Source organism: Lissotriton vulgaris, chromosome 10, assembly GCF_964263255.1.
Source record: "Lissotriton vulgaris chromosome 10, aLisVul1.2, whole genome shotgun sequence".
Classification (NCBI taxonomy): domain Eukaryota; kingdom Metazoa; phylum Chordata; class Amphibia; order Caudata; family Salamandridae; genus Lissotriton; species Lissotriton vulgaris.
The window spans coordinates 1,037,904,267-1,037,931,560 of record NC_141698.1 but is presented as its reverse complement, the minus strand read 5'-3'; the positions used below and the strand labels follow the sequence as shown (position 1 = coordinate 1,037,931,560).

The 27,294-nt window shown below is 46.9% G+C and overlaps 1 protein-coding gene across 1 annotated transcript in view; it reads right to left on the bottom strand.

Annotated features, from left to right (window-relative positions):
* ENTPD3 (ectonucleoside triphosphate diphosphohydrolase 3) overlaps nucleotides 1-27,294 on the bottom strand; it is a 140,715-nt gene that overhangs the window by 69,588 nt on the left and 43,833 nt on the right. Inside the window, exon 2 of the mRNA XM_086942082.1 lies at nucleotides 1,046-1,176. Within this exon, the coding sequence (XP_086798208.1) occupies nucleotides 1,046-1,165 (120 nt within the window). The 5' untranslated portion in view covers nucleotides 1,166-1,176. The remainder of the gene's footprint in view (nucleotides 1-1,045; nucleotides 1,177-27,294) is intronic.

The following is a 27,294-nucleotide window of genomic DNA, read 5'->3' as shown; positions in this document are numbered from 1 at the left end:
GCTTAGTAAAGTAATATATGAGCGGTAATTAGCAGGGTGTAGCGAGTGCACGAGTTACAGTTACTTAAGAGTACAAATAAGTTACTTGAGATATCTATAACTGGTGAATTTAGTGATTTTATTTGTTTAAAACGGTATGTGTTACCTAGTATTTTCACAAAGCTACTTTTACTGTATGTGAATTTCTAAAGTTTTTTTAATGTAAAGTAACATTTTATTACATTTCCTAAAAATGACATCCCTTTAACCGTTGTTTTTTTCAGTGAATTTCTATGTTTTAAAAAAAGGATGGATGTCCATCGCTGTGCGCTGCCTGTGGATTGGCTCAGGGGCCTGGCCACCCTGAACCCAACCATCCGCTGACACACCCCCTCCCCCACACTGCACAGCATTTGATGAGGAAGAGAACTGATGCAAAGCTGTCCGATGAAATCCCTTGCCTCCCTGTGATGTGTCCGTTATCCTTTGTCCTATGACAACACCCACACACATTTTTATCTTCTATTCTGTTCACATTGTCACCTTGTGGCATTGCCTTGAATTCTCGAGCATATCTTATATGTTATAGCCCTTAGAAGCAGCTTTTATGAAATATAAATTGTGTTATAAATAATTGTACTTTACCTTGTACTTGAAATCAAAAATTACGGAGATAAGATTATTCCTGGTTTTTAAAGACAACACTGTCTAATGTTTTTTATTAACTGTGATGTTTGTGCTGAACAAAAGTTCACTTCCAGAAATAGTGCCTCACTCCTAATGAATAAATACATCACAGTCCCTGTCAGATCAATGTCAGCAGCATTTTGGAGGACTGTTTACCATTAAAAAAATCGTAAAACAGCCAAAAGAAGAACAAAATACTAACTCCCCCAGTTGATTAGATTAAAATGTGGGATTCCCATTAGTGACAGTTAAAGAGTTTTGTATCAGATTGGGCTCTCATAAGGTTAAAGGGAAGCATTTGGAATGACCATATCAAGAGGCCATGAGAGTGGAGCAATGATTGTGCCCTATATTTTCAAATGTATGTCTTTGAGCTTACCTTGAGGCCTGGAGAGAGCACCTCTTTCTTGTGGATCTGGACAAATGCAATGGCTATGATGACAGCAATGCTAATAAGCAGAAACAAGAAGGCAACCACTACTGGAGTCTTTGAAGGCATCCCACCAGCACCTGGAATGAGAAAACATTGCATGAGCAGCTTATAGTGCACCTCTATGAGCAACATTCTGTATTATATCATTTAGGAAAGGATCTTACAATTGGCATTGAGCGGCCCATCATCGTGGTGTTTACTCCCCAAATCTGCATTCCAGTAAAATCCTACTTAATTTGAGCACACCCCTTTGCATTCATTAGCCTGCCATCTCCATGTTATGCCTCATAAATGCTGGTACTTCCAACTACTAAGATACTAGTAACTTAAGTTAGTGACTCCTATGCTCACCAGCATCAGTTTTAATACTGCTTTATGGCTTAACTATTTCAAATATCTCTCAATTCACTAAACTCTGAAAGGCCTCCCTGGCACCAAGAGAGTCTGACAGGCCCTGAATGGGGGCAGGGTTGAAATGAATGAGGGGTAGCTTTTACATGACCACATTATGCATTCAACTACCTCTTTGAGGGGGTCCTCTGCTCAAGTTCAATAGATGCTACCCAAAGGCTTCTCCTTTCCCTTAAATGTGGCTGTCATCAGACGAATGACCAACAACACGCCCACAGCCCTGTCACCACGACAAAGCTCCAGCTGCTTCAGTAAGAGTTCAAATGTGCACCATGAGGAACTCCCAGCTGGCTCCATCTGGGAAAGGATTTACAATCTCACAGGGCATCTCATGGACCACTCACAAGTTCTGGGAATCAGATCTTTCTTTGGAGTTTGTACTTCTTGGCTTCTCTGCAGCTCCACCTTACCCAAGTTCAGAAACACAAGCACCTTTGATCCTCTCGCAGAATGTAATAATAAATCAGATTTTATTTCCAACTTCACTAAAGACGAGACTGCCTTCTCTTGAGTCCTTTACAACCTCCATATCTTTGGGCCAGTCCTCCCTCAATGCTTGCTTGCTAAAGAAGCCCCCTTTCATGATGGCTTTTGGATGCTAGATTTCCTCTGCCAAACTACACAGAGCAGGAAAAGCACATTTGTAGGAAAGTGAGGAATGTGTAAACTATTTGGGCATTGATTTATGGTACTTACCATCATCAACATAATAAATATTTATTGTGGAACAAAATTATATCCTTAAAAACAACAGAAGAAATATAAAAACACATTACATCAACTAGCAGTTAAAAAATCTAAACTAATCTACTTTAGAATTATCACAATTAGGATCCCTACCCTTTTTTGGTGTTGGTTGCAAACAGCTGAAACTCTCTTTAGGGCTCGGCCTACATCCCACGAAGTGGGTGTGGCTTCAGAGTCCTTTAGAGAGGACTTCGAAAATCTAACCTACTTATTCCAGAGAAGCGCGTGAATTTTGTTCGTTATTTATGGCAGCTGCATGGCAATTGGCCCTCGCATGGCTGTGTTTTTACAAGGCAGCACGCAATAGGCCATAGTCTGTAGAGTTGCTCCACTTCCTGCATATTCAGTGCGGAGACGCGCAGCAGAAGGCTATAAATCATCAATTACCAGTTGTCAGGGGCCACCGCGCATTCACCTCTTTCCAGTGAAATTTTTTTTCAGCTGTGTGCGCGCATGCTGGCTCCCTGCCAAAGCTTGTGGGCCCGTGGTAATTGAAGCCAGATGCCGGGCACGCAGAGGCCTCTGACATCGCCTCTCCCAGCCTGCTCCTCACTGCAGCCCCCACCACTGGAAACGACAGGCTGGGAGTTCACAGAAGCCTCTGACATCGCCTCTCCCCGCCTGCTCGTCCTTTCAGCCCCCACCGCTGGAATTCGAAGCCGGACCACGACTCCTCCCTGCTGGACGGCTTCCGGACGAAATCCCCTCAGCCAGGCAGACACTCACTGACCTTCGCCCCTGTCTCGCAGGGAGGCACACCACACCACATCATCTGGCGTGACTCTCGGCCACAGTCCTCCCACTTCTCAGGGCTCACTGTGGCTCACAGTTCCTCCGTGGCACCGGGGGCCCAGCGCAGAGCATGGCCGCGGCTGCTCCCCACGGGCCAGGTGGGTTGGATCCCTGGCCGCCATATATGTCCTTTCCGCTCCTCTCTGAACCGCCATCCAGCAGGCTCACTGCACACTTCACCGATCCGCAGACAGTGCAGTATCCCGCATTCAGCTTAGGCACTCCAGCCCACCATCTTGGTGCCAGAGGCCACACTCGCTGTTCAGCTCTCCTGTGAATTTCGCCCTCCTCAGTCCGCCACCATCGACAAAACTGCTATCAGCCTCTTCACTGACAGGTAAATTACATTTCCTGTCTTTTTCAGGTGCTGTCAGTGGCCCGATCTGCAGGATAAATGGTGGATGATCCGTCCAGCCAGCAGAGCCTCACTAGGTGGTGGCCATCTTGCACCTAGTGACAAGATGCCCCCCCCCCCCGGTCAATGACATCCTTAATGACATCACTAATGACATCTCAAGTGACATCCTTGATGATATCAATGATGGCATCATCCGGAGAATGTGAGTTCAGAGTGCAGAGTTCAGAGTGCGGAGTGCAGATTCAGAGGGAAGAGTGCAGATTGTGAGTGCAGATTGTGAGTGCAGAGTGCAGTTTGTGAGTGCAGAGTGCAGATTCAGAGTCCAGAGTGCAGATTCAGAGTGCAGAGTGCAGATTCAGAGTGCAGATTCAGAGTGCAGATTCAGAGTGCAGATTCAGAGTGCAGATTCAGAGTGCAGAGTGCAGATTGTGAGTGCAGAGTGCAGATTGTGAGTGCAGAGTGCAGATTGAGAGTGCAGAGTGCAGATTGAGAGTGCAGAGTGCAGATTCAGAGTCTAGAGTGCAGATTCAGAGAGCAGAGTGCAGATTGTGAGTGCAGATTGAGAGTGCAGAGTGCAGATTGAGAGTGCAGAGTGCAGATTGTGAGTGCAGATTGAGAGTGCAGAGTGCAGATTGAGAGTGCAGAGTGCAGATTGAGAGTGCAGAGTGCAGATTGTGAGTGCAGATTGCGAGTGCAGATTGTGAGTGCAGATTGTGAGTGCAGATTGTGAGTACAGATTGTGAGTGCAGATTGTGAGTGCAGATTGTGAGTACAGATTGTGAGTGCAGAGTGCAGATTGTGAGTGCAGATTGCGAGTGCAGATTGTGAGTGCAGATTGTGAGTGCAGATTGTGAGTACAGACTGTGAGTGCAGATTCAGAGGGAAGAGTGCAGATTGTGAGTGCAGAGTGCAGATTGTGAGTGCAGAGTGCAGTTTGTGAGTGCAGAGTGCAGATTCAGAGTCCAGAGTGCAGATTCAGAGTACAGAGTGCAGATTCAGAGTGCAGATTCAGAGTGCAGAGTGCAGATTGTGAGTGCAGAGTGCAGATTGTGAGTGCAGAGTGCAGATTCAGAGTGCAGAGTGCAGATTGAGAGTGCAGAGTGCAGATTCAGAGTCCAGAGTGCAGATTCAGAGAGCAGAGTGCAGATTGAGAGTGCAGAGTGCAGATTGTGAGTGCAGAGTACAGATTGTGAGTGCAGATTGTGAGTGCAGAGTGCAGATTGTGAGTGCAGATTGTGAGTGCAGATTGTGAGTGCAGAGTGTGAGTGCAGAGTGTGAGTGCAGAGTGTGAGTGCAGAGTGCAGATAGATTGTGAGTGCAGAGTTCAGAGTGCAGATTCAGAGTGCAGATTCAGAGTGCAGATTGTGAGTGCAGATTGTGAGTGCAGAGTGCAGATTCGGAGTGCAGAGTGTGAGTACAGACTGCAGATTCAGAGTGCAGAATGTGAGTGCATAGTGCAGATTCAGAGTGCAGCGTGTGAGTGCAGATTCAGAGTGCAGATTCAGAGTGTAGAGTGTGAGTGCAGAGTGCAGATTGTGAGTGCAGAGTGCAGATTGTGAGTGCAGATTGTGAGTGCAGAGTGCAGAGTGTGAGTACAGAGTGCAGATTCTGAGTCCAGAGTGTGAGTGCAGAGTGCAGATTCAGAGTGCAGAGTGTGAGTGCAGAGTGCAGAGTGTGAGTGCAGAGTGCAGAGTGTGAGTGCATAGTGCAGAGTGTGAGTGCCTAGTGCAGAGTGCAGAGTGTGAGTGCAGATTGTGAGTGCAGTTTGTGAGTGCAGAGTGCAGATTCAGAGTGCAGATTGTGAGTGCAGAGTGCAGATTCAGAGGGCAGAGTGTGAGTACAGAGTGCAGATTCAGAGTGCAGAGTGCAGATTCAGAGTGCAGAGTGTGAGTGCATAGTGCAGATTCAGAGTGCAGAGTGCAGATTGTGAGTGCAGATTGTGAGTGCAGATTGTGAGTGCAGATTCACAGTGCATAGTGTGAGTACAGACTGCAGATTCTGAGTGCAGAGTGTGAGTGCAGAGTGCAGATTCAGAGTGCAGAGTGTGAGTGCAGAGTGCAGAGTGTAGAGTGCAGAGTGTGAGTGCATAGTGCAGAGTGTGAGTGCCTAGTGCAGAGTGCAGAGTGTGAGTGCAGATTGTGAGTGCAGTTTGTGAGTGCAGAGTGCAGATTCAGAGTGCAGATTGTGAGTGCAGAGTGCAGATTCAGAGGGCAGAGTGTGAGTACAGAGTGCAGATTCAGAGTGCAGAGTGCAGATTCAGAGTGCAGAGTGTGAGTGCATAGTGCAGATTCAGAGTGCAGAGTGCAGATTGTGAGTGCAGATTGTGAGTGCAGATTGTGAGTGCAGATTCACAGTGCAGATTGTGAGTGCAGATTCACAGTGCATAGTGTGAGTACAGACTGCAGATTCTGAGTGCAGAGTGTGAGTGCAGAGTGCAGATTCAGAGTGCAGAGTGTGAGTGAAGAGTGCAGAGTGTGAGTGCAGAGTGCAGATTGTGAGTGCAGAGTGCAGAATGTGAGTGCAGAGTTCAGAGTGCAGAGTGCGGAGTGCAGATTCAGAGGGAAGAGTGCAGATTGTGAGTGCAGAGTGCATATTGTGAGTGCAGAGTGCAGATTCAGATTGCAGAGTGCAGATTCAGAGTGCAGAGTGCAGATTCAGAGTGCAGATTGTGAGTGCAGAGTGCAGATTGTGAGTGCAGAGTGCAGATTGTGAGTGCAATTTGTGAGTGCAGATTGTGAGTGCAGATTCAGAGTGCAGAGTGTGAGTGCAGAGTGTGAGTGCAGAGTGTGAGTGCAGAGTGCAGAGTGCAGATTCAGAGTGCGAGTGAAGAGTGCATTTGTGAGTGCAGAGTGCAGATTGTGAGTGCAGAGTTCAGAGTGCAGGTGCAGATTCAGAGTGCAGATTCAGAGTGACTGTGAGTGCAGAGTGAGTGCAGAGTGACTGCAGAGTGATAGTGACTGCGGAGTGACAGTGACTGCAGTGTATGAGTGTGCAGGGTGAACACATGGATAAAACACATTGCCATTTACAATGCCATTACCTCTAACTCAAAAAAATCCGAGACCTATTGCATTTCCAATGCTTGTTTGTTGAAGGCTCTAACACATTAAAATATATACATATTGTGTATGTCACGCCAGCCATTTGCACTTGATTGGGTGTTTTTGGTCCATTTCCGTTCCCTGCCTCCTATGCAATAGATTTCCGCTGTATTATTTGTTTGTCCCGCCTATGGAGAATTTCTTCTTTACTATGTTTTGATTGTATAACTTGGTTCATTCCACTGCTTACATTCAGAGAGCTACATTTTTCTTATTCTTATAGCACTCCACGGTAGTGCATGTATTTTTATGTTCTACTTACTCCCTGAAATCAGTCCCATTTTCTGTCTTACTGCGCCAAAAGCTCTTGGCATCCCCTGCCAGCTTTTTAGGTTTCGCCTGTCGAAAGCTGCGCAAGCAGTGTTTCGCGCAGGCGAAATCTAATGTTAGAACAGTATGGGGGACTTGAACCCGCCCCTTCTTCCATTGGTTAGCTCCATTAATGGAGGCTAGCCATTGGAAGACATCGTTGTCAATCACTTTTTCCCATTCAGAACGCGAATCGTGGGCGTTTCTGACTCTTTTTTTAAGTCCCGCCCCTTGTTGCCGTGTGTCCCGGGCCGCGCTGTGATTGGCTGCTGGCCCGGGACACCCCCGTGACGTCATTCCCCGGGCCTCGCTGTGATTGGCTGCCGGTCCGGGACCTGACTTGTTTACTTTGCTCGGTTTAACAACAAAAATAATCGTTTTTTGTTTTTGTTTTGACAAATTGCACATGCAACATCCGATTGCTATTCTCTAACTACCACGCGTTTCCAAAGAGTCTATTTGGGAGCGTGGAACCAAGGGCTTTAAAAGGGCATGCACTGAGCAACGTTGCTTCTTTTATTTGACGGCGCCAACACTTCTCAGCACGGGTGTGATACTTTCAATGGGAGAGAAACTGCTCTGCTCAGGAGCAAACAGGTATTCTGGGAAAGCCAGCATCTGCACGGCTATGTTTACATTCCAAAAACTGACAAGACTTAACATGCGTAAAGCAGCTCTTAAACCACTCTGCTCGACGCGCCTCAAAACGCTTCCCTCTCTCATCTAGAATGCTTTGCCCTTGGAAGATTGGCAGGTGTGCCTTGATGGCACTCACACGCACACACCCGTTTTCTGTCTTTTTTCCCCCAGTGTAGAGCCGTATGTGCACTGGGTCTACGCAAACGAGAGTCCCAAAGCTCGCCGTGCTGTAGCTAGTTTTTTTTATTCACGATGTTTGCGGCCACCATTTTTTATTGGAGCTCGGGCGGGCGGGTCACGAGTACATCGTGTGCGTTTTAATGTTTGATGTTTAATGTTTGCAGCAGGTCCTGCGATCAGATTGCTTGCTGCCTCTGACTGCATCGGGTCAATGTGTAATCTATCCAGACGGAGTGATGCAGCCTCCGGGGAGGTGTCTGAGGCCCGCAGGTCGACCACATGCAAATTTCATTTGGTACCCAGCGCCGCTCTTTCGATAAGCTGTCGCTGCGGCCAACCCTCCTCTGCGTTACATATGTAAAAGCCTCATCGAAGCTGACATGTCAAATTCAGACCATTTGTGCAAAATCCGCCCTTAATAATACTGTTTCATTTCCCTCAAATGAGACTTGAATGCATGCAAAATGGAAAAGGATATTTAAGGTCTCACATTAGGCAGATTTCTTGCCGGAGGCTGATTCAATATCTGGCTTCTGAAGTGTTTAACATGCGTGCTCCGTTCCCCGCTCAGAATATGTCACCTGTCCCCCTCCCTAATAGTTAAGGCGAGGGGATAAATTGAAAAAAAAACAACCATGGTGGAATTTCTTTTTCCTTCTATTCTGCGTAGATTTAACACTCTCACCCCCACACCCTCTTTGCATGTTTTCCTGGTTAAGCTAGCAAGCCAGCTGACAAAGCAGCATATGTTTTAAAAGTGCTTTGAGGTGCAGTGCGACAGAAGTGGGTGCTAGATTAATTTTATAATGCTACTCCCAAACCCTTTCGACTCGTTTGCACTGCACATTCTAGGTGACTTGGTTATTTATGTTAATACGCCCATAGCACCAAAACCTCTCTTTTGCAGCCCCCCTTACATGTATGTGGGAGTGAGTCAACGAAGAGCAATGCGAATGGCCTGCCCAGACACACACAACATCGGGGAGAAGAGCCGTGACTTGAACTCAAAGCCTTGTAGTTTGACTCGAGCCGCCGCTCGCTGTCTGCTCCGCCCCGCACTGTCTGCGTCTTCTTCATCCTCGTGGCTGGCGAGAGCCCTTTGGTTCCTTTGGTGAGAACTGTACCTGTTCCCGATGCAAGGACTGCCTCCTAGGGGCAAAGCCCTCAATTTGCACCTACCTACGTGATTACTCCATAGTGGCAATGCCGCGGGGTTACGAGGGAGAGCGATGCCATCAACCTGCACTACCCCTCCAACCTCAGTACAGCAGAACTGTACACGTTTTATAGCGACTGCCCACAGTGGCACTACCCTGCACCTACCTTGTACAGGGGTGGCGAATGTTCTAGAATGCCAGTGGTTCCACGTGCCCTTCTGCCAGACGTGGATCCAGCCTTCAAGGGTCTGTAATACGTCAGCACTCCCACACTGTGTTCTTTGGCCACTAGATGCCGCCAGAGTTCCATAGCAGAGACCTCGACTGCTGCTGGGTTGATAGCTCCGGTGCTCTCCCACTTGAACCCTGTGCCCGTCCCGCCCCTGCAGCTCTGACAGTCTCTCCAAGTTTGCCCGGTGGGAACTTGCTAGAAAGCTCTCCGCCAGAGTAGCCAGGACATAAACAATCCGAACAGTTGAAAAAGTCCAGTTGGGAGCTACCCGGAGTCCAAATCCACACCACCACCCACCACACCGGGGCTGCTCTCTCTAGCGCGAGGATCTGCTTGAAACTGAGCCTGACGGTGGTAACTGGAATGTATTGGGGCCCTAGGACCCAGGCATATATAATCATGACACAGACACAGGAACTTAGTGGGTAGAACTGGCCCAGGGCACATGGGTCGCAGGGTCACAAGTCCATGGGTGTGGGATGAGGTGTAAGGCAGCCTCTGGGAGTGGGTGGCACAACAACTAGAATAGTGACCATCAGGTCACTACAGTAACATGGACCATCCCGGTGTCTCCTCCTGCCAGCCGAGATCAGGGTGGACAGAGTTCTTTTTATGCCACTAACAGACTTGGAGATACGTGCCTTTCTTAATTGTCATGGGCTCCAAACTCTAACCACGAGGGGCCACGAGCTCTGGACCCCCAGGGCACTAGCAGAATCTCTACTGTGACCAGTAGATTTTTGTTGTGTTTCTAGACCCCCAATCTTGACTAAAGGTCTGGGTGGTCCTTGGACACACACAAGACATCCCTGGACCTAGCGTCCAGGAGCTGTTTCTCTCTTCCACCCCAGCAAGGCCCAGTTCCATCAGTGGACCATCGCGTGAGTGAAACCTTCAAGGGGCTGCCTCAACCAAGGCTCCATTGAAACCTATCTTTCTATCCAGTGCTACTCCGGATAGCTCTGTTTCTCTTCGTGCTGTGTTTTAAGAAATGCAATAGGTCTCGCATTTGTGAGAGATTAAACTATTGCCATTGTAAATGACAATGCCTTTTATTTATCTGTTTTCAAAACCAACACATAAATAAAAAGTTTGTCATTTACAATGACAATAGCTCAAACGTTTGCAAAGGTGAAACCGTTGCATTGTAAATGCTTGTTTAAACAAATGACACCCGATGCTCTTTGCTCCACTACAACTTTCATTCACATTCTTTTTTTTAAAGACCGCCTTTTTTGTGATTTGGGCAGCTTCTACAAGGCAGGTCCTTTCTTTTTCATGAGCTTTTATACATATTATGGTTACCATATCCTAGCGGGTGAACTCACACGCATGGTGATTGATGTATGTGTATTTGTCATCATGAGGCCATCAAAGCGTCATGACGTATAAGTGGGCATGCATGAAGATCCATGCATGCATATGCAAAATCATGCTTTCGTTTTTGCTCATGCTGAAAAGCATCAGCAGCACAGGCAAAGCCATTAGGTCTGCATTGACAATGCTAAAAGGCGAGACTACTTCCCTTGGTCAATGCTTGCTAGCAGGAGTGTCTAAAATACAACAATTACACCCAGTAGCAGAATTGTATGCAGTGCATACAACTCATCAACATTTCTATTTACCTTGGGGGTTACTTGAGCAGAAAGTGGAGAGCCAGCGAGACCCTTTACTGCCTCCTGACCAAGTAGGAGATTGGAGAGGAGGTTTAGGACCCATGTTCGCCTCATACTGTACCTCACCCATATTTCCCGCTCTCAATCATGGCAAAATATTATGTATTGTGTACCGTGTTCAATATCCAGAGGAAAAGATGAGGTAAGACAGAGAATGAGTGTCCCTTGGGCTACATTTCCTTGATTAACAGCACCTCCTTGCTGGGGCTGTGGTCCACGCTGCCCCGTGGAAGGAGGAGACAGGTTCACTGTTGCACCAATGAGGAGCTTTGTGACACTTTAACTCAAAGGTTACTCCAATCATTGCTTACTTCTTGCAGTACAATCTTATAAAATGTTCTTCCCTACTCCAAAGGCTGTATTAGGAGTCTATTGTTGGAAAGCGGATGGTATTACCAGACCACTTTTACCAATGCCATTACTGATACTATGTTGTTATTACCACCCCATTACCAGAGCCTGGAAAGGGGTGTAGGATGTTGTACCTGGAATTACCAGGCTGTTTACTGCATATTTTTCAAGATTACAGTGCCCTCATCCCTTTGAGCTGAAGGAATATGTGACCAGTTAAGCAGGCGGTGTTACTAGCTGCATTATTACTGGTTGTGAAATCTCACGTGATAATACCAGGTCTCTAAGTGTAAGATTTCTTGACATGCTCTCGGTTCCGCTGTAATCTGTGTGGTTGATCCTGTTGCACATTCCTTTGAACCCCTTGACAATCTCTACTATCATGATACCAGCTTTGCGGCTAAAACCTACTGGCAGGAGCGGCTGGGTGTAGAATACTAGTCGGACAACGACTAGAAAGAAATCCTAGAGTATCATGTCCGCTCGCTCAGAGAAGTGCGCCTAAAGTACACCTATTTCAAAATCCTCCATAATTGGTAGTTGTCTCTTTTCCATTTATATGAGGCTCACCTGGTTCCTAATGGGGCATGCTGGAGATTCCCTTATGTTGCGTGTGATTTGTACCATGTACTCTGGTCATTTCCTGCACTGGACATCTGTTGGCATTATATATGGATGACGCTTCAGTCTACTAATTTTATTCCTTTAGAGGAATCGTACAAGCTAGCTTTCTTGCTTGATTTTGCTGCTTTGGATAGTACGCCTTCTCATTTGCGTAGATGGATGCCGACGGCACTTATAGTGGCTAAGATCTGCATATTACGGCATTGACGTTCAGCACAGGCGTCCACACATCAAGAATGGCTTGGTGAATTTTATAGGTTAGCCACATATGAACGCAGGATTTACAAGGTTCAAGATCAAATCCAGGTACTCAATTTGTTTGGGGTCCATTTTAAAATCTATGTAAACTATTTGATTGTGGGGTGTGTGTCATATGCAGGCGAAGGTTACCTTAGGCATTGCGCACACTGTATTTGTTAAACAAGGAGACTCCTTTGGCCCTTATCAGATTTCATTTTTCAATTTTTATTCAAACTTTCTAAAGTTCTTTTGTCTCCTCTTGTGATCTCATTAAGTATGACGTTTATGTTGGATTGGTGTACTTTGTGGAGTACTCTGTATTGCATTACAGTTGTTTTCATGTATAATAAATATTTAAATAAAGAAATGTATAATAAAAAAATAAAAAGAACACTTTTGCGGAAACGTTTCTCAAGAGCACCAAAACTTTCCCGAAGAGCCACCGTAGGAGACTAGACTGAAAAAACCAACAACTGACAGTCTGTTTATCAACATTCCCTTTTTAAACAGGCTGGGAAGCTGCACACATATAAACCAACCTAAATATAGTAAGGCATTAAAAATCAGGATGCACTTATAGTTCATGGAAAAGAGGTCCCACTTCGCCCAGGATTGATTTACTTCCTCTGTGCTCAGATCCCTGGAGTTGTGTGGAATCCCCCTCTCCACCATGGGAGTTTTTGTCTCTTGGCGAGGCTGGCACTGACTTCCCAATTATATATCATCAGACTTTAAGAGATATTTGGAAAATAACGTTTTTTTTTGTCAAGAGCTTTCTGTAGATGAGCTGGTCCTGCAGAGCTCTGTGCGCGTGACAAGGCCACTTGATAGGTAGAGAAATAAACCTTCATCGTCAGTTTTTATTTATTTTATTTATAAAGTTTTATATAGCGCGAATATGATCCCGAAGGATATCAGAGCGCTTTACAAATTTGGGGAAAGGAAGTAACAGTTGCAGTACAGGCATCAAAAAGAATACCAAACAAACAAATCAAATATGCATACCAAACAAAAAGGTAACAATCGAAAGGGGACAACAAGGGTAAGATAATAACAGGTACATAGTGAACTGGGAGGGGAGAAGAATAACACCCACGCAGGACTTAGAGTGTAAGTCCAAAGCATTAGAGCAATAGACACGTGACCCATTTAAGGTAGGAACTTGTTCATGAGGAATCTTTTTACTAACAAATTGAAGGCAACCCTGGAGGAGATTCTGCGTATTTCCGTTGGGAGAGAGTTCCAGATCTTCGGGGCAGAGCCGGAGAAAGCTCAGTGACAGGTAGTATACACAGGGCTCGCATTTTTATTGGTGTTAGTCCTTACAAAGTGCTGACCTACCTAGGGAGCAATGGAGGGCTGTACACGAGATGGGGTGAATGGTACACAAGATGGGGGAACGATTCATTGGATCACGTGCTCCTTGAATAGAGGTGCGTTCAGCTCCCACCTGTAGCGCAGAAGTAACAGGAGCAGACTGCTGTGGCAGCCATGGTGTCCCAGACCCTTGTGGGTAGGTTGAGAAGTTTGGTCATGCGCCAGGTCTCAAGTCCTTCTTAGCATTGTTTATCGTGGTCCAACCAGATGCCTGACACCGAGCAGCCCCTTCTGGCCGCAGGCTGGATATCTTCTAAAGTCTATGGCCTGCACCCAAGGGTTTAACATCTTCTTCCCTTCAGTCAGGGGACCTCACAGGCTAATTGGTCAGGATCGTATCGAGTTCTACCTGACCCAGTCTACCCGTCCAACTACACGCCAGGCGCTCTGCGAGCTGCTTCAGAGCCTTAACATCAACCACCCCATGGTAAACCGAGATCAACTGGGACTTTGCTACAGTGCCATCTGAAGTTCCTCTGTACCCCCAGCGACCCAGAACAACTACCCTGATATGGTTCTCATTTTGTGAAGTTATTTACAATTAAAAAAATAACACATTTAGATAAATTCATGAATCGCTTTCGCTTAGACACGTAAAGAACACATGCACTAAAAATGTAGAGAAAACTATTCACCAAAAAACAGCACACCATTAGCACCCACAGACTTTCACTCAATGTTATTTATTTATTTAGTTAGTTATTTTTTTATTTGCTTGCTTGATTTTTGGTAGGTTGGTGATTTGTTTTATGTGCTTATTCGTTTAGTTCGGGGGTTTGTAAAGCACCAGCTTCAGACAGGAAACAATATTGTTGTACAAATGGCTGCCTTGTATAACAAATACCCTTGCTGCGAGGGTGACCCGTGGGAGCATGAGACCACTCTCCACATACGGACAGTCATGTCTTGGCCTCAGAGGTGGTGGAACTACACTCAAAAGGGACTGCGTCATTCTAGAAGGAGGTGGTAGTCCTGGGGGTTTAGCATTTGAAGGGGAAGGTCTCTTTGAAGAGGCTTGTCTTCAGTTTTCTTTTGAAAGTTGACATATCTGGTTGATTTCATAGTTCTGAGAAAGTTGGATTCCAAGGGGGCCACGTTGTAGGAGAGTAGGGTCTGCAATCCTATGATCACCCAGATTTTTTGCTTTTGTTTCACTGGTGTACGACTTTCTCGGGCTGTGGGCCTGCCAATCAGACCCACAGCCTAGCTGTTCTCTCGCTAAATTGATGTGTGTACCTTAGGTGCATTACCCAATTGGAACTGGGCCACCTTGTCAGACCCTGTAACTCAGGGCATCGGTGTACCCAGGGCCTACCAGGGGCTGAAGCATGTATTATGCCACCCCTGGATGGCCATCTAAATCTGACACAACTGGCTGCGCGACAGCTGGGGCAACGTGGCGTACTCGCCCGTTGCTTTAGGTATAGTATCCCTATATCTAACCCTAAAATGGACACCGAGTTCCTATCAGTCACTCCTATGGCAGGCCTTGACAATCCTGAAGGCAGAGTGCGTGGAATCATCACGAATTGGGCTCTGGCACGAGCCGAGCCCGGTTGCAGCTTGCGGAACCAAGACCCAATGGCTGTTCCATGATAACGCGTGCCATATTAGTAACTTCGGTATCGCGTTATCAAGACATGTCGAGTAAGGTGTCATACGAATCGGGATGCTGACCCCTCACCAATGCTGGCGACGAGGTTAGCATTCTGCCCTTCTAGAGGGACACGACATGTACGTAACTGTGAACCCCGGTTAAAGTTAACTGAAGCCTCAGCTCCACAAAATGGATGCTGCCACCACAGACACGAGTCTGACCTCCTGCTGCTGGGAGTCCTTCCAGCGAGGAGAGCTTGGACAAAGGGTTTCCTGTCCGGGGCGGTGTTCGCACCATCCCAGACAGGGTTTTTTGTATCCTGGGTAGGCAGGGCTTTACAAGAAGGTGACTGCGGAGTGGCACCCCGGTGCTCACTACGCATCTGCCGGCTAGAACCAGTTCCAGGGGCGCGCAGCCCCTGACCTGGGGAAAGTCCGGCAGGGGAGAGGGGTGTAACCACCCCCCTTCCTGGTCCCACCCCTAGGGCAGGACCTAGTCACGTACCCACCCCTTTCTTTAGGATAAAGGCAGGAGCGGGTACCCTTCCAAATTAGATCATCTTTGAATCAAGAACTACTTTCTACGAAAGGACATTCAAGACTCTTCTCAAGATTTCTCCCTTGTGGCTAAGGAGTAGTCACCCTGCATCCGCAGGCACCATCTAAGAACTCTGCGGTTTGCTGCAAGTCCTTCCTCAGGAATCCGACTGCCCAGCTCGACGAGAACCGGCTTCCCTGGCACCTCTGACCTCTACCCACATTGTCAGCTCAGCTGAGATCTGTGGGTGTGACGAGACCTCGAGGGACCGGCCATCATCAAAACCTGCACGATTTCTTAACCAGCACGACCGCCGAGGGATCCTCTTGTGAGTGCTCTGGGGTCCGAGAAGCCCCGACCCTGAGCAGCTCCAGCACCGAAGTGCAGCCTCCCAGCATCTCCACGATCTGCGTGGGGCCCTTCTGCTTTTGCCGCTCAGCACGTTGTCTGGTTACTAGCCGCTGGCTTGTGACCTTCTTGACGACACCCGACAACCAACGCTGCTGGTCTGGTTGCTCCAGACTGGCCTTTGCTCCCTTCTGAGAGAGGAGCACCCCGGACCCTCCTGGTCCCCTCAAGACGCCATTTTAGGCCCACCACGTGGCCCTGAAATTTGCCAAGGCTTGTTGCCCCAATCCTGGGCCCAGCGACGCCGACAGCATCAACCTTCGTGGGACAGCTCGCACCTCCATCCTGGTCGCCGACAACGCCTCCTGGTCCGTGAGACTGCAGAGCCTAGCGTCGCCCACTCACCTAGTCGAGGTGACGATCATCCGGTGCCCTCCTGGTACCCTCTGACTACTGGCTAGTAGTACGAACTTGGTCCCCTCTGCTTTCAGGTGTCATCCATCTCTGATCCAGGCTTGGATCTCTACGAACTATTTCCACTGGTCGCCGGCCAGCAACTCCTTCCTTCCGGCTCCTGGCTCGTCAGCGAGGACTCCCGACGTCTGTAAAGACTTGTGCAGCCGCAGCCCTTGGGCTAGGTAACTTCGGCATTTCGGTGCCCGCATAGCCTCCTTATTTAAGGGTCCCGAGTCCCTACCGCTTCCGACTTGCCTTATCGGGTCCGCCCGAGACCGCTAAACTTTCCGTGCCCTCGGGCACTTGTATTGATTGTGCACTTGAAGTATTTTCTTAAGAGTTTCGTTGTGTGCTTAGTACCCTGTCCTCATAAAGAGTACAGGGCTGTTGTGATTCTAATAAATACACTGTTTATTTTCATAACACCTGTGTGGTGTCCTTTCACTTGGTGTTCAAGGGGTATGTGATGGTATAACAGCTGGCTTAACACGCCCTCTAGAGTTTAGCCCGAAGACTGCTCGTATCCACGCTACTAGGATAGCTGGTCTAAGGTTGACTTACAACCAATCACCATAAGGGTCGTTTGGACTGATGCATAGTGATCACTAGAATAGTGAGCACTGCATATCAGGCCAACTTCCCACACACGTAACCCAGGTTGTCCTACCTCTCTGGAAAATGATATTCAATCTTGCACCTGCATTACATGTTACTTTGTAAACCTCTTGCTTTGCACGGAGGATACTTTGAAAAAAGTCCAGCTAAGTGTTTGGGTCTTGCTCCTCACCTGTTATGAAAACGGTGGAAAGTAGTTAGAGCTTCATCCTTTGTGCCACCAAGAGCCAGAGAGAATCAAGCCCAAATGAGCTGATATTTTCAATTCCAGATTCAGGCTACTTGGTTTTGCAACATCTACAGTTTAAGGAGACCTTTCTTGGACACTACATTGTAGACAATTGTTAGCAAGCAAGTAGTGTCCGTTCAAGGGAGTAGTTGAGATATCTGAGCCTGCATTGTCTAGGAAGTTGAAGTTGCCCAGGAGGGTTGTGTGGGCATGCTGGAGGGAAGAGGTGGTGAGGATAGCAGAGAATTTGTCAGTGAAGTCCTTGTTCTGCACCCGAGGCCTGTAGATTGGATGGAAGGTGGCGGATTGAGTGCGAGGAGTGGAAGAGTGGGAAGTTACTTATGGTACAGGATCAGAGGATTTATGGATTACAGCGAGGCCTCCATCCTTCTTATGAGTGTGATCTGCATGATTGGGCCAAGGATTTCTAGAATATGTGATGATGTAGGGGTGAACCATCCTTTTGTGATGAAGAGCCTATCAAACTTGTGATAGGTGTGGATGCCTGCTATGCCTGGAGCAGCGAGTACGTAATGAACATGAGTCTGATAGTTTGAGTGTGAGTGGTGGTTAGTGGGATGAATATGATTGGTGGTCTATGTGTTGTGAGGATGCTTGGAGAGTGTTTATGTGGTCTAGGTCTGAGTATCATTATGGGTCGGGGTAGTGTGGGATGCTGGGTGAGGCATATGATTATATCTTACATTTTTTGGTTGCAGTGAAGCAAAGTTTCTGGACCAAACTTATTCCTGGCCCAGACAGACCCAAACAAAAACTTTTGGGGTCATTTTGCTGGGGTTCTTACCCCGAAGAAAGGATGGTAGTGGGGAAGAACTACAGCTGTCCACGTAGAGGTGGTTTTGAACATCCAATCCTAGATATTTCTACGGAAACAGCTATTGGTGGGAATAATAGGACCCAGCTCTGTACACAGCACACAAAGATGCAGGAGTGTTGGTCAGCTGGTTACCAGCCAATTTGGGATAGATTTGGACTACTACCCATAGCACAAAAAAAAGATACTTAAGGGATTTCTGCAGCACAGGTCAATGTGCTTAATTTGTGGCAGTGTTCGCAGGTGGTGGACACTGGCAATCATTTTCATCATCAGACTTTGACCAAGAAAAGCGAGAAAGGAGGTGGGGAAAAAAGATAGGAAAACAATGACAAAGAGACAAAAAGAGATTAAAAAATCCTTCAGTGTGAGATAAAGAGTCAGGAAGAGGAGGGTTTCTCAATAAGGTGGTAGAATCGAGAATAGTAAGCCCATGTATTCAGCATCTTAGGCACTGAAAAACGATGGGTCCCTGCCCAGCACTTATGTTTATTTACAAATGAAGTGCTCTGCGACCTCAAAGCTACAACTACAACTGGCAGGATGTCTTGTTTAAGTGGTTACAGACATCTTCAAGGAAAGCTTAATCTTGGGTAGCAACTTATTATGTTTTTATGGAGCTCCTTCCGAGCCCCAGGACTCAGACTTTGAGGCTATTATTCTGATGTGTGCATGGGTACCAGGTGGCTAGAAATAATATCTCGACTTGGCGATGTGGCGAGCGCTAGGTAAGTGGTATTCTTTTTTTTACATGTAAGTTTCCCTCGTCGCCGTCTGTTGACCCCCCCTCCTACCGCCCGCGCTCCATTGCTCTTACCTGCACAGGCCGCGCCTGGGAGGTGCGTTGCCCCACTGGATTTCAGCAGTGTAAATAAAGGAAAAATAACATGATAATAAGGTCGATGTTATTATCATTTCATTTTTTCCTGCTGGAGAAACTTTGCGGGCGGGGCGGGGCTGCTCTGCTCACAGAGCAGGGGGAGGAGCCTCTTAAGCCCCCCTCATGTTCTACATCTTATAATGTATTTTAACAAGATATCCATGCGTGATTGTTGGAAAATCTGAAGCTAACACCCCTCCAGTCTTACTGATCAAGCCACGCCCCTAACCGCAACGCCATCTTTAGCTAGTCAACAAAAGAGCACAAAACACCGAAAAACTCTTAAGATAAAAAATCCTGAGAATATGGAAGCAAAAAATTGCAAGTGCAGACACGAGTCCTTGACGGGCTCGGCATCCACCAGACGCAATATGAGGAGGGCTTTCAGAAAACATTACCACACCCAGTGAGAGAACGCACACTCAGGAATGTAAACACAACTGGGACGCATGAAAAGCTTCTCGCAGTGTAGCTATGGAATGTGAGGCAAAAATTCATCGATGAAAACCATGAAAATGGGGCACAAAGTTATATGTGTTTCGGAGAGAGGCTTGCGGGACATCCCAGGAAACGCACAGGAAGTCGGACAGATAGTCACACTGAAATGAGATGCCAGATTCCGGAAAAGTCGACAGGGCCAGTATTTTTGTATTGCACTTCATGCTGGTGCTGTTTGTTGAGGTGGCTTCAAAAATACAGATTTTCTGCAAGATGGGCAGCACCGCTGCTGCGATGATTGAAAATCTGCAGCACTTAGGTGCGCAAAAGGAAAATAAACACGCAGCGCCATATTTACAAGGAATAATTCCTAGTCAGTGATGACAACCGCACTAGTGCAGGGAATGTCAAATATGTAATTCACAGAATTTACATGTTAGGCATGGAATTATCACGTGATGTTCCACTCGCCCATTATTTGTTTCACTCGATTGTTGGATTTCATGCACAGCCAGGTCACGCAATCCAAGCTTAATTTGAGCCGGTGCTCGCCAGTGGCCCATTGGCACTCATTTTTGTAGGCATACACGTATTTTTCCTCACTCAATCAATCAATCAGGACATTTGTTAAGCGCGCTACATACCCGTGAGGCTCTCAAGGCGCTGGGAGGGGGGGGGGGTGGGGGTGGGGGGGGTCTGCTACTGATCGAAGAACCAGGTCTTGAGAAGTCGTCTGAAGGCCAGGAGGTCTTGGGTCTGTCGTAGGTTGGTGGGGAGGGTGTTCCAGGTCTTGGCGGTGAGGTGGGAGATCAACAGACTTTTATCCAAAAAGAGAGAGAGAAACGCACAAAAGGGGCAAGCAGGCGGAAAAGAGACTGAAAAACAAGGACAAAGGAAGAGAGCAGTGTTGAACAAGAACCTGCGAGAGTGAGATAAAGAAGCGGAGAGTGTCTGGTGGTGGATTAAAGAGGCACGAGATGCAATCATGACTAAGCACCCTTAGGTTTCGGCACCCAGATCATCGTAAATACCAGACACAGGCTTCTAAGTAAAACTTATATTATTTTTCAAACTAAGCACTGGGAATCGTGCCAAATGTGTAGATGTGGCTGTACTGTACACCCTAGAGCGGTTTGCACTCTTCCCACCCTGGCAAGCCACTCTGCATTCATTATCAAGGGTTTGGCTCTACCTGCCGCAAATCCGTTTGGCATCATGGTCTCGTGACATTTATTGCCCAAAATATATTTTGTGTAGGAAAGTTAATCAATGCTGCAGTTTGTGCCGCTCTGTGTCAAGTAAGCTCCAAACACAGAGTAAAGCTGTGTCTCGGTGCTGGCAGATAAGAATCCTCAGGCACAGACAGATATTGGCCTTGTCAAGGATCACACAAATTGGTCACAGGTACGCTGGGACTAGAGAAGTCATAGCCATTATGTTTGCTTTCCTCTTTGGGTATACCAGAGTAGTACTTGTCTGCATGAGCCCAACACTTTGTATATTGAGAGGGTTTTAAAAGTGAGATTTTTTAGGGCTTATGTTAGAAAGCACCTGCAAGATGCACACGTTGCCCACCAGACCTCACTGACACGAAAGGACATGCCTGCTCAAAGGGCATATCCCATGGTGCCTTTAGCAATAATATGTGTTTTTAACATCTGGCTTAGCAATGTACTGGATATGGAGACAATCCCTGAAGCACATCCCTGTAAATTATTAATGATTTTGTTAAAAGACACATATTAAAACCCATTACAGGCTTGAAGAAAGAAAAGCAATCAGAGCACTTCTGCGGTGTTTCCACAAATTGAGATGGACACAATTCATAGCATTACTTACTGAATAAGCTATCAGGACTTTTAACAGTGCAGTTAAATGAACAATCTTACCTTAATGGCTCTTAATTGTTGACATGCAAAATTATAGTTCGAAATATGTAACTGTGCGAAATTAATTCATTTGTACTTTATAAAACTGTAAACTTTTGTTTCGACTCAGATGAAATTGTGTCTTTGTAGGATATCTCCTACAAACGTTCTGTAGTTGCATCTAGGGGCAACTACAACTTTTTCTGTGTCTCCGAGGCTTGAATTATTGGGTCCTCAAACTCCAGACCCAGCAATTCTGGGCCCGGAGCAGGACTTACACTCTAAAAACACACACGTGCCAGGGCTCGCGGCAGGAGGCCACTGCAGCTGGTACCAAATATTGCCCCTGCCATGCTGCCAGTGATAGTAACAACACAACTACTAACCACCACACTCCTACAAGTGCGACAATTCGAACTATTCCAGCCCCCCAAAGCTATAAGAATGGCTTGGGCGACAGGTAATAGTCTTTTTTAATGTATATTGAATTAACAATTAACTGTTGTTGTGGTCGTCTCCAAAATAACCAGCTTTGTGTGTTGAATATTTATCTCCCACCAAAACAGCATCCTTCTCAGAAATAGGTTTGACTATTATTTCTAATTTTAAATGCACTTTCTTTAGTGGCCGAATTTTAATGATTGCAGACTGTGTAATATGGGACCGTTTTCACTGTAATTAAGGTAATTAAAAGGGGTAAGGCCAGGTCCACAGTATTTATGTGATTTTGCAGCTGCAGCATTTTCCACATAATTATGAGTTTGCTGCATAATCCACCATCTGCTGCATAATCTGCACATTGCAGCAAAAATACCTGTTTCTAGATCAAACGGATCACAAGTTACTAAATACGTGGTAACCCGTTGTCGTGTAATGGAAGTACCTTCCCCCTACCCATAAAGTGTTAACAAATGTAAATGCTAACGCAAAATGTTGCGCTTCATGTGGCATAATTTGCCTTTTTTACCGCATAATTTAGTCAACCGTGGTGCATATTTTGGTCCCCCCTGCTGATTCGAGTGGCCCTGGATTTTGACCACCTAAGGGTACTCGAGGCGTGACTTGCCATGGAGGCGTTCATCTTCGTCGCTGTTGTTTAGGTCTGGCACTATTTTTATGCGGGTGAGACTCTTTCTTGGGCACATTGAAGCTTCCATGAGCTAGCACCATGATCTGTGCTCCACTGTCACTAGCTAGCATGTAAACATTTAATATAATTCTGTGCTGCTCAGCCTCATCAACAGAATGTAAGTAAATAAGTAATGTATTTATTGTACAGTTAATTAAAACCTTTACAACTGGATGGGCAAGTCGAACCCCGCTTTATCTCGACATTCCACGTTAGAGTGACCAGTGTGGTACTTGCTTGCGTAGCCAGTATGTTTTAAGCCCTAGTGCAAGGAAGGCAATTGTCCCTCCCACTGCTTGAAATGCAAAGTACATTAATATTCAGGGTTCAGTGAGCCCCTCGGACCTCTATGCCCTGGTATCACTGCACCTGTTGCACAAATGGACGCTATGGCCCTGCAATGTGGTTTCATAATACAGGACACCTGTTTTGGTCATCTTCTTATGGCAGGAGGTACTTTGTCATCTATGTAACAAAGGGCACGATCTGGCACCGAATTAGAAGAAATGTAGCACATTTTGAACCTGTGAAAAAGCTCAGCACGCCTGGTGTGATCTTAGCACATTTGGAGAAGCTAAAAATAGGACTAAGTGGGGGAGGGAAAGGCTGTGTGCATCGGCAGCTTCTGTTCTGAACACTCGGGTCATTGTATAATGTCCCCTTCGCCCTGCGAGGAGCATTGTGCGTCCGGCCTTCCTCGTGACAAGGCTAATGGCTGCCCGCACGGAGTGACCCCGCCTGTCGCTGCCTCCACTTCCGGCTTCCAGCTGCAGGGTCAGGCCAGACGCCAACATCAACAATGTAAAACCGGAGCTCCGCGGGGGATCAAAGAGAGAGAGGCGCTTCCATGTGACTACTGCCAGTGCCAGCATCGAATTATACACCACATTCCAGCCCAGTGGAAGCTGGTTATAGGGGACCACCCAGCATCATTAGCCTAGGCCCGGAGACACCTATCAAACTCGTCTCCAAGTGTTGAAATGACAACTATCATTGAAAATCTGGTCGAAAATCCAGTTAACATGTTATTTCACGTGTTTACAACAGACCAGGCTGATTTTGCCACATTTAAAAACACATTTTGTTTTTTTGGATGGATGGAATAAAATAGTCTGTTTCAACCCTTTTGGGATATTTTTAAAACGCAGGTGATTAACAAAGATGTAAAAAAATTCCAGAAATAGGAATGTCAAATCTAGGCGAAAATGTTATTCCGCTCAATCCCTTCATTCTCTCACTCCCCCTCTCTTCACCCCCCTCTCTCTCCTAACTTTTAATTATTCATTTTCCACTTAATTTTATCTCTCCGCTTCTTTGCCCCCTTAGCCCTGTTGAATGCATTATCATACTGTAACTCTTTTTCGCTTAATTGTTAATTTTATCTCATTATGTTCACCATCCTTGTAAAGCGCTCTGATACTCTTGGGTCCAGTAGCGCTGTATAGAACCTTTGAAATAAATAAATAAAATGAAATTGGTGGAATTTGGCAACTCCGCGATACTCTGGAGAAATTACGCAATTGTTGTGTGGCAGAATGTTGTCTCCCGCAAGGCTCCAGAAATGCGAGCGGGTGAGTTCAAGCGATTTGTGGTGTCCTCGTGATTTCCACTCGCTAGGAGGGCTTCTGGCGAAATGTTCTAATGCTGGCAGTCGCGAGTGGTCGCGGTCAGAGGGCTGCTTCGCTTCTCGATTGCATACGAGCGCCAGCCAAACCAACTCGAAAGGCCCCGTGCGCCTGCGCCCGTGCGGTGCCGTTTGTGATGATTTGTCAGTGAGGAACGTGTTACCACCACTAAATCGCAGTGCGAGCAGCGCAACGTGCATATTTCTACCACTAGCAGAACTCTGCGGAATCTCATAGATTTTGAATGTAACTCAGCGGAATTTCACGGAGGGAAATCCGCTAATTCCTTAAAAATTAAATCTACATAATTCCCCAACGCTTAATTTAATCCTGTGGTTATAGGTGAGGCCAACTGGCACTCCCTTTTCCTGAACAGACTTTTCAGGAGAGAGAAAAGGTTCTACTGTATTATATTATTATATTATCTTTGTATTGAACTTTATTTAAACAAAATAAACATTTTTTAAACTGAAAAAAAAGAAGGAGGACCAGAAAAACAGAAGACAGAGACAGGGGGAGAAAGCAGAGATGAAAAAGAACCTCCAAGAGTGAGGTAAAGGGCAGGGATTGTCTGGTGCTACATTAAAGAGGCATGAGGTGGAATCATGGCTACGCACTCTTGGTTTTTGACACCCCAAACTTCAATAGCGCAGGCCGAAGGCAACATTTGGACGGTGGCACCTATTCGTCTGCAAATTAAGTCCTGTGTGTGATGAGTAGGTGTGGCGGGCGATGATCACGCACGCCCCTGAGGATAGAGTGGAAGTCTCGCGGGCCTCTTTTAGAGTATGATGGAGTAGAACGCATGCTGTAAAATGGCAGATGCCCCCTTCCACCTCACTCGTGCTCACCCTACCTCATTTAGAGGCAGATTTAGTTTTTTTCTGTCAAATGAAATCCACGAGGAATAGGCTGCCGGCCATGACACAGCAATCAACCTAGCACTGATATTTTTGCTGAAAGGGCTACCAGTGTGTCGGCAAGAGCTCTTTTAGCCAGAGTGGTGCTGGGGCCACTGTGGGGCCGGTGAAAGCGGGGCTCCTGCCACCCTCCTGATCTACTGGCCCATTACACACTGTTAAGTATAACAACAAAGGAGACGTTGTAGCTTTGCAGCTAGAGCTGTTGACTTTAAAACTGAGTAACCAAGTTTGGATCCCTGCCTTGGCTCAACATCATGTGCTTCAGGGGAAATCACTTAATCTCCCAGTGCCTAAATAAATATGTATCTTATTCTAATGTTCATGTAAAGCACTGTAATGCCCTCAGGCCAGGTTTGCTCTATCTAAAACGGCAAGAAACACAGACAGTGGCCCCTTTAACCCTTTCCGTGCTGGTGGGCTGTGCTGGTGACGGAACAGTTCCGTCACGGCCCGCTCGCCGCGCCTGCCCGGCTCGATTTCCGCGCCTGCGCTGGCGTTCTAAAGAGCGGGCGGGCCGTGACGGAACTGTTCCGTCACAAGCACAGCCCACCCGAGGGCCGTGACGGAGCGGTTCCGTCATGAGTACGGGAGCGCCGCGCGGCCCCGCCTCCCCCTTAGCGCTGCGGTGGAATAGCCGCCGTAGCTAAGGGGTTACAAGTGGCCATGCAGCAAATGGATGTTCCAAGTATGTACTAAGGGGCCATGTGTGTCATTGCGGGCCTAATCAAAGGAAAATCCTGTGCCCAGGGGCATGCAGTTTTGTAACAAACCATGGTTGTGCACCATGCATTTTGTAATGGGGCCCTAAATAGTGGGTTACTCGATTACTCAACTGAATTATAACCAGTGTGGGGGATCACCTGCAGGCAGCTCTCATTTCCGAGACAAACCGCACATGTTCTTAGTAGCACTGTTCAGCCTCCTGCAAAGACATGGGGAACCAGCAACTGCCTGATTCTGAAGAGAATGACAATTGTTCAAACAACACACCCAAGAACATCAGACCACAACCCCCTTCTGCCTGTGGCTCCTATTGACGCTGAAGCTGGGTACCAGAGGACCTTTACGTGCTAAGGAGGTGAAATGTGGGATTGGTAGGGGGCGGACAAGCTCAGCAAGACCTGCTCTGGATAGAGAACTTCTTGCAAAGGTCACTAGGTCATACTAGGTTCACCATCTTTCAGAGACAGCCAACTAGGATAACTTACCTACTCGCTCTATCACTGACCTGTGGCAAACAACCTAGGAGGGGACCTTCACGCATGTCTCTTGCCTCTCTTCACCAGTGTCTTTTCCAGTCTCTTCCTCAGCGTACTTTTCAGCTTCTTGCATGTTCTTTCCATGCTCTTCTTTAACACCTTGACTGCTGCAGCAATTCCAGCAAGGTGCTGAACTTTTCAGATTTCCATTGTTCATGACGAGCTCAGCTCGTTATAAGCACACGACCAGTGTACTGCATGACGAGCTGAGCTCGACATGAGCAGGGAAGGGGTTATGCTTCATATGCTTCATACACTCCCTCCTTCCTGTCCCTCAAAGCTTATGTACCTACAAATATGAGTATTACCCACGTTACCCTCTCCGTTCCAGATACTCACCACACTGTGGGTCTCATTTACTATATTTTGATGCATGGCAACTCAGCAAGCCTTCCTGCTACGCTGCCATGCGTTTAAAAGAGGGCAGGAATGCACTGTATTTACAAGAGCCGGCGCGTTCCTGTTCTTCTCCCCTGAAGCCGGCGCACAAACAGCAGCTGTGCGCCAAAGCAGACACCCTTGCATCGCGTAGCAACGGTGCTTTCATTGGGGAGATGATTTTTTTTGTGCAAAAAAGGAGACCTACCACTGATGGCATGTTCATATTTATATGTTTGCTGCAGTATGCAGCATGTATAGAAAGAGAAAAAAACGAGGAGAAATATGAGTATTTCTCCTCATTACGCCACTCCTACACCTCCCCTGGGGGAGGTTTTAGGATTCTGACTAATTCCTCGCTTGACGACACGTTGTAAATCTGGGAATGTGTCAGGTTTCATGTATGTTGCGTGGGAGCACCCACAGCAGCACCCATGGAACGCCCATTTCACGCAGAGTAATGTGTGAAAGGGGCCCATATTTATAAGCCCATGAAAAGTCACGCTGGGTGACTTTACGTGGCCTCGTAAATATGAACAAGCCCATTGCGCCGCCGGTGTGTCAAAAGAAGTAACGCACCAGTGGCACTACGGGCTTGTAGATGAGTTGCGATGTTTTTTTAGATGGGTAATTGAATGTTACTCTGTCCGCCCACCACTTGTGCTGCTGCTGTAGTCTTATTTATTAGCTTTGAGCCTGATTCATTGTTTGTTGTGCTTTGAAACTGGACCCATCACAATTTGTCTGTGAATCAGAATAACCAACGCAGGACAATATGATTGCTGGCCACAGTGTTCCCGGGAAGGGATTGTGTGCACATTGCCATTTTGGAGGACTGCTCAGACTCACATGCTCATGCTATGGCTTCACTGCTTATTGTACAC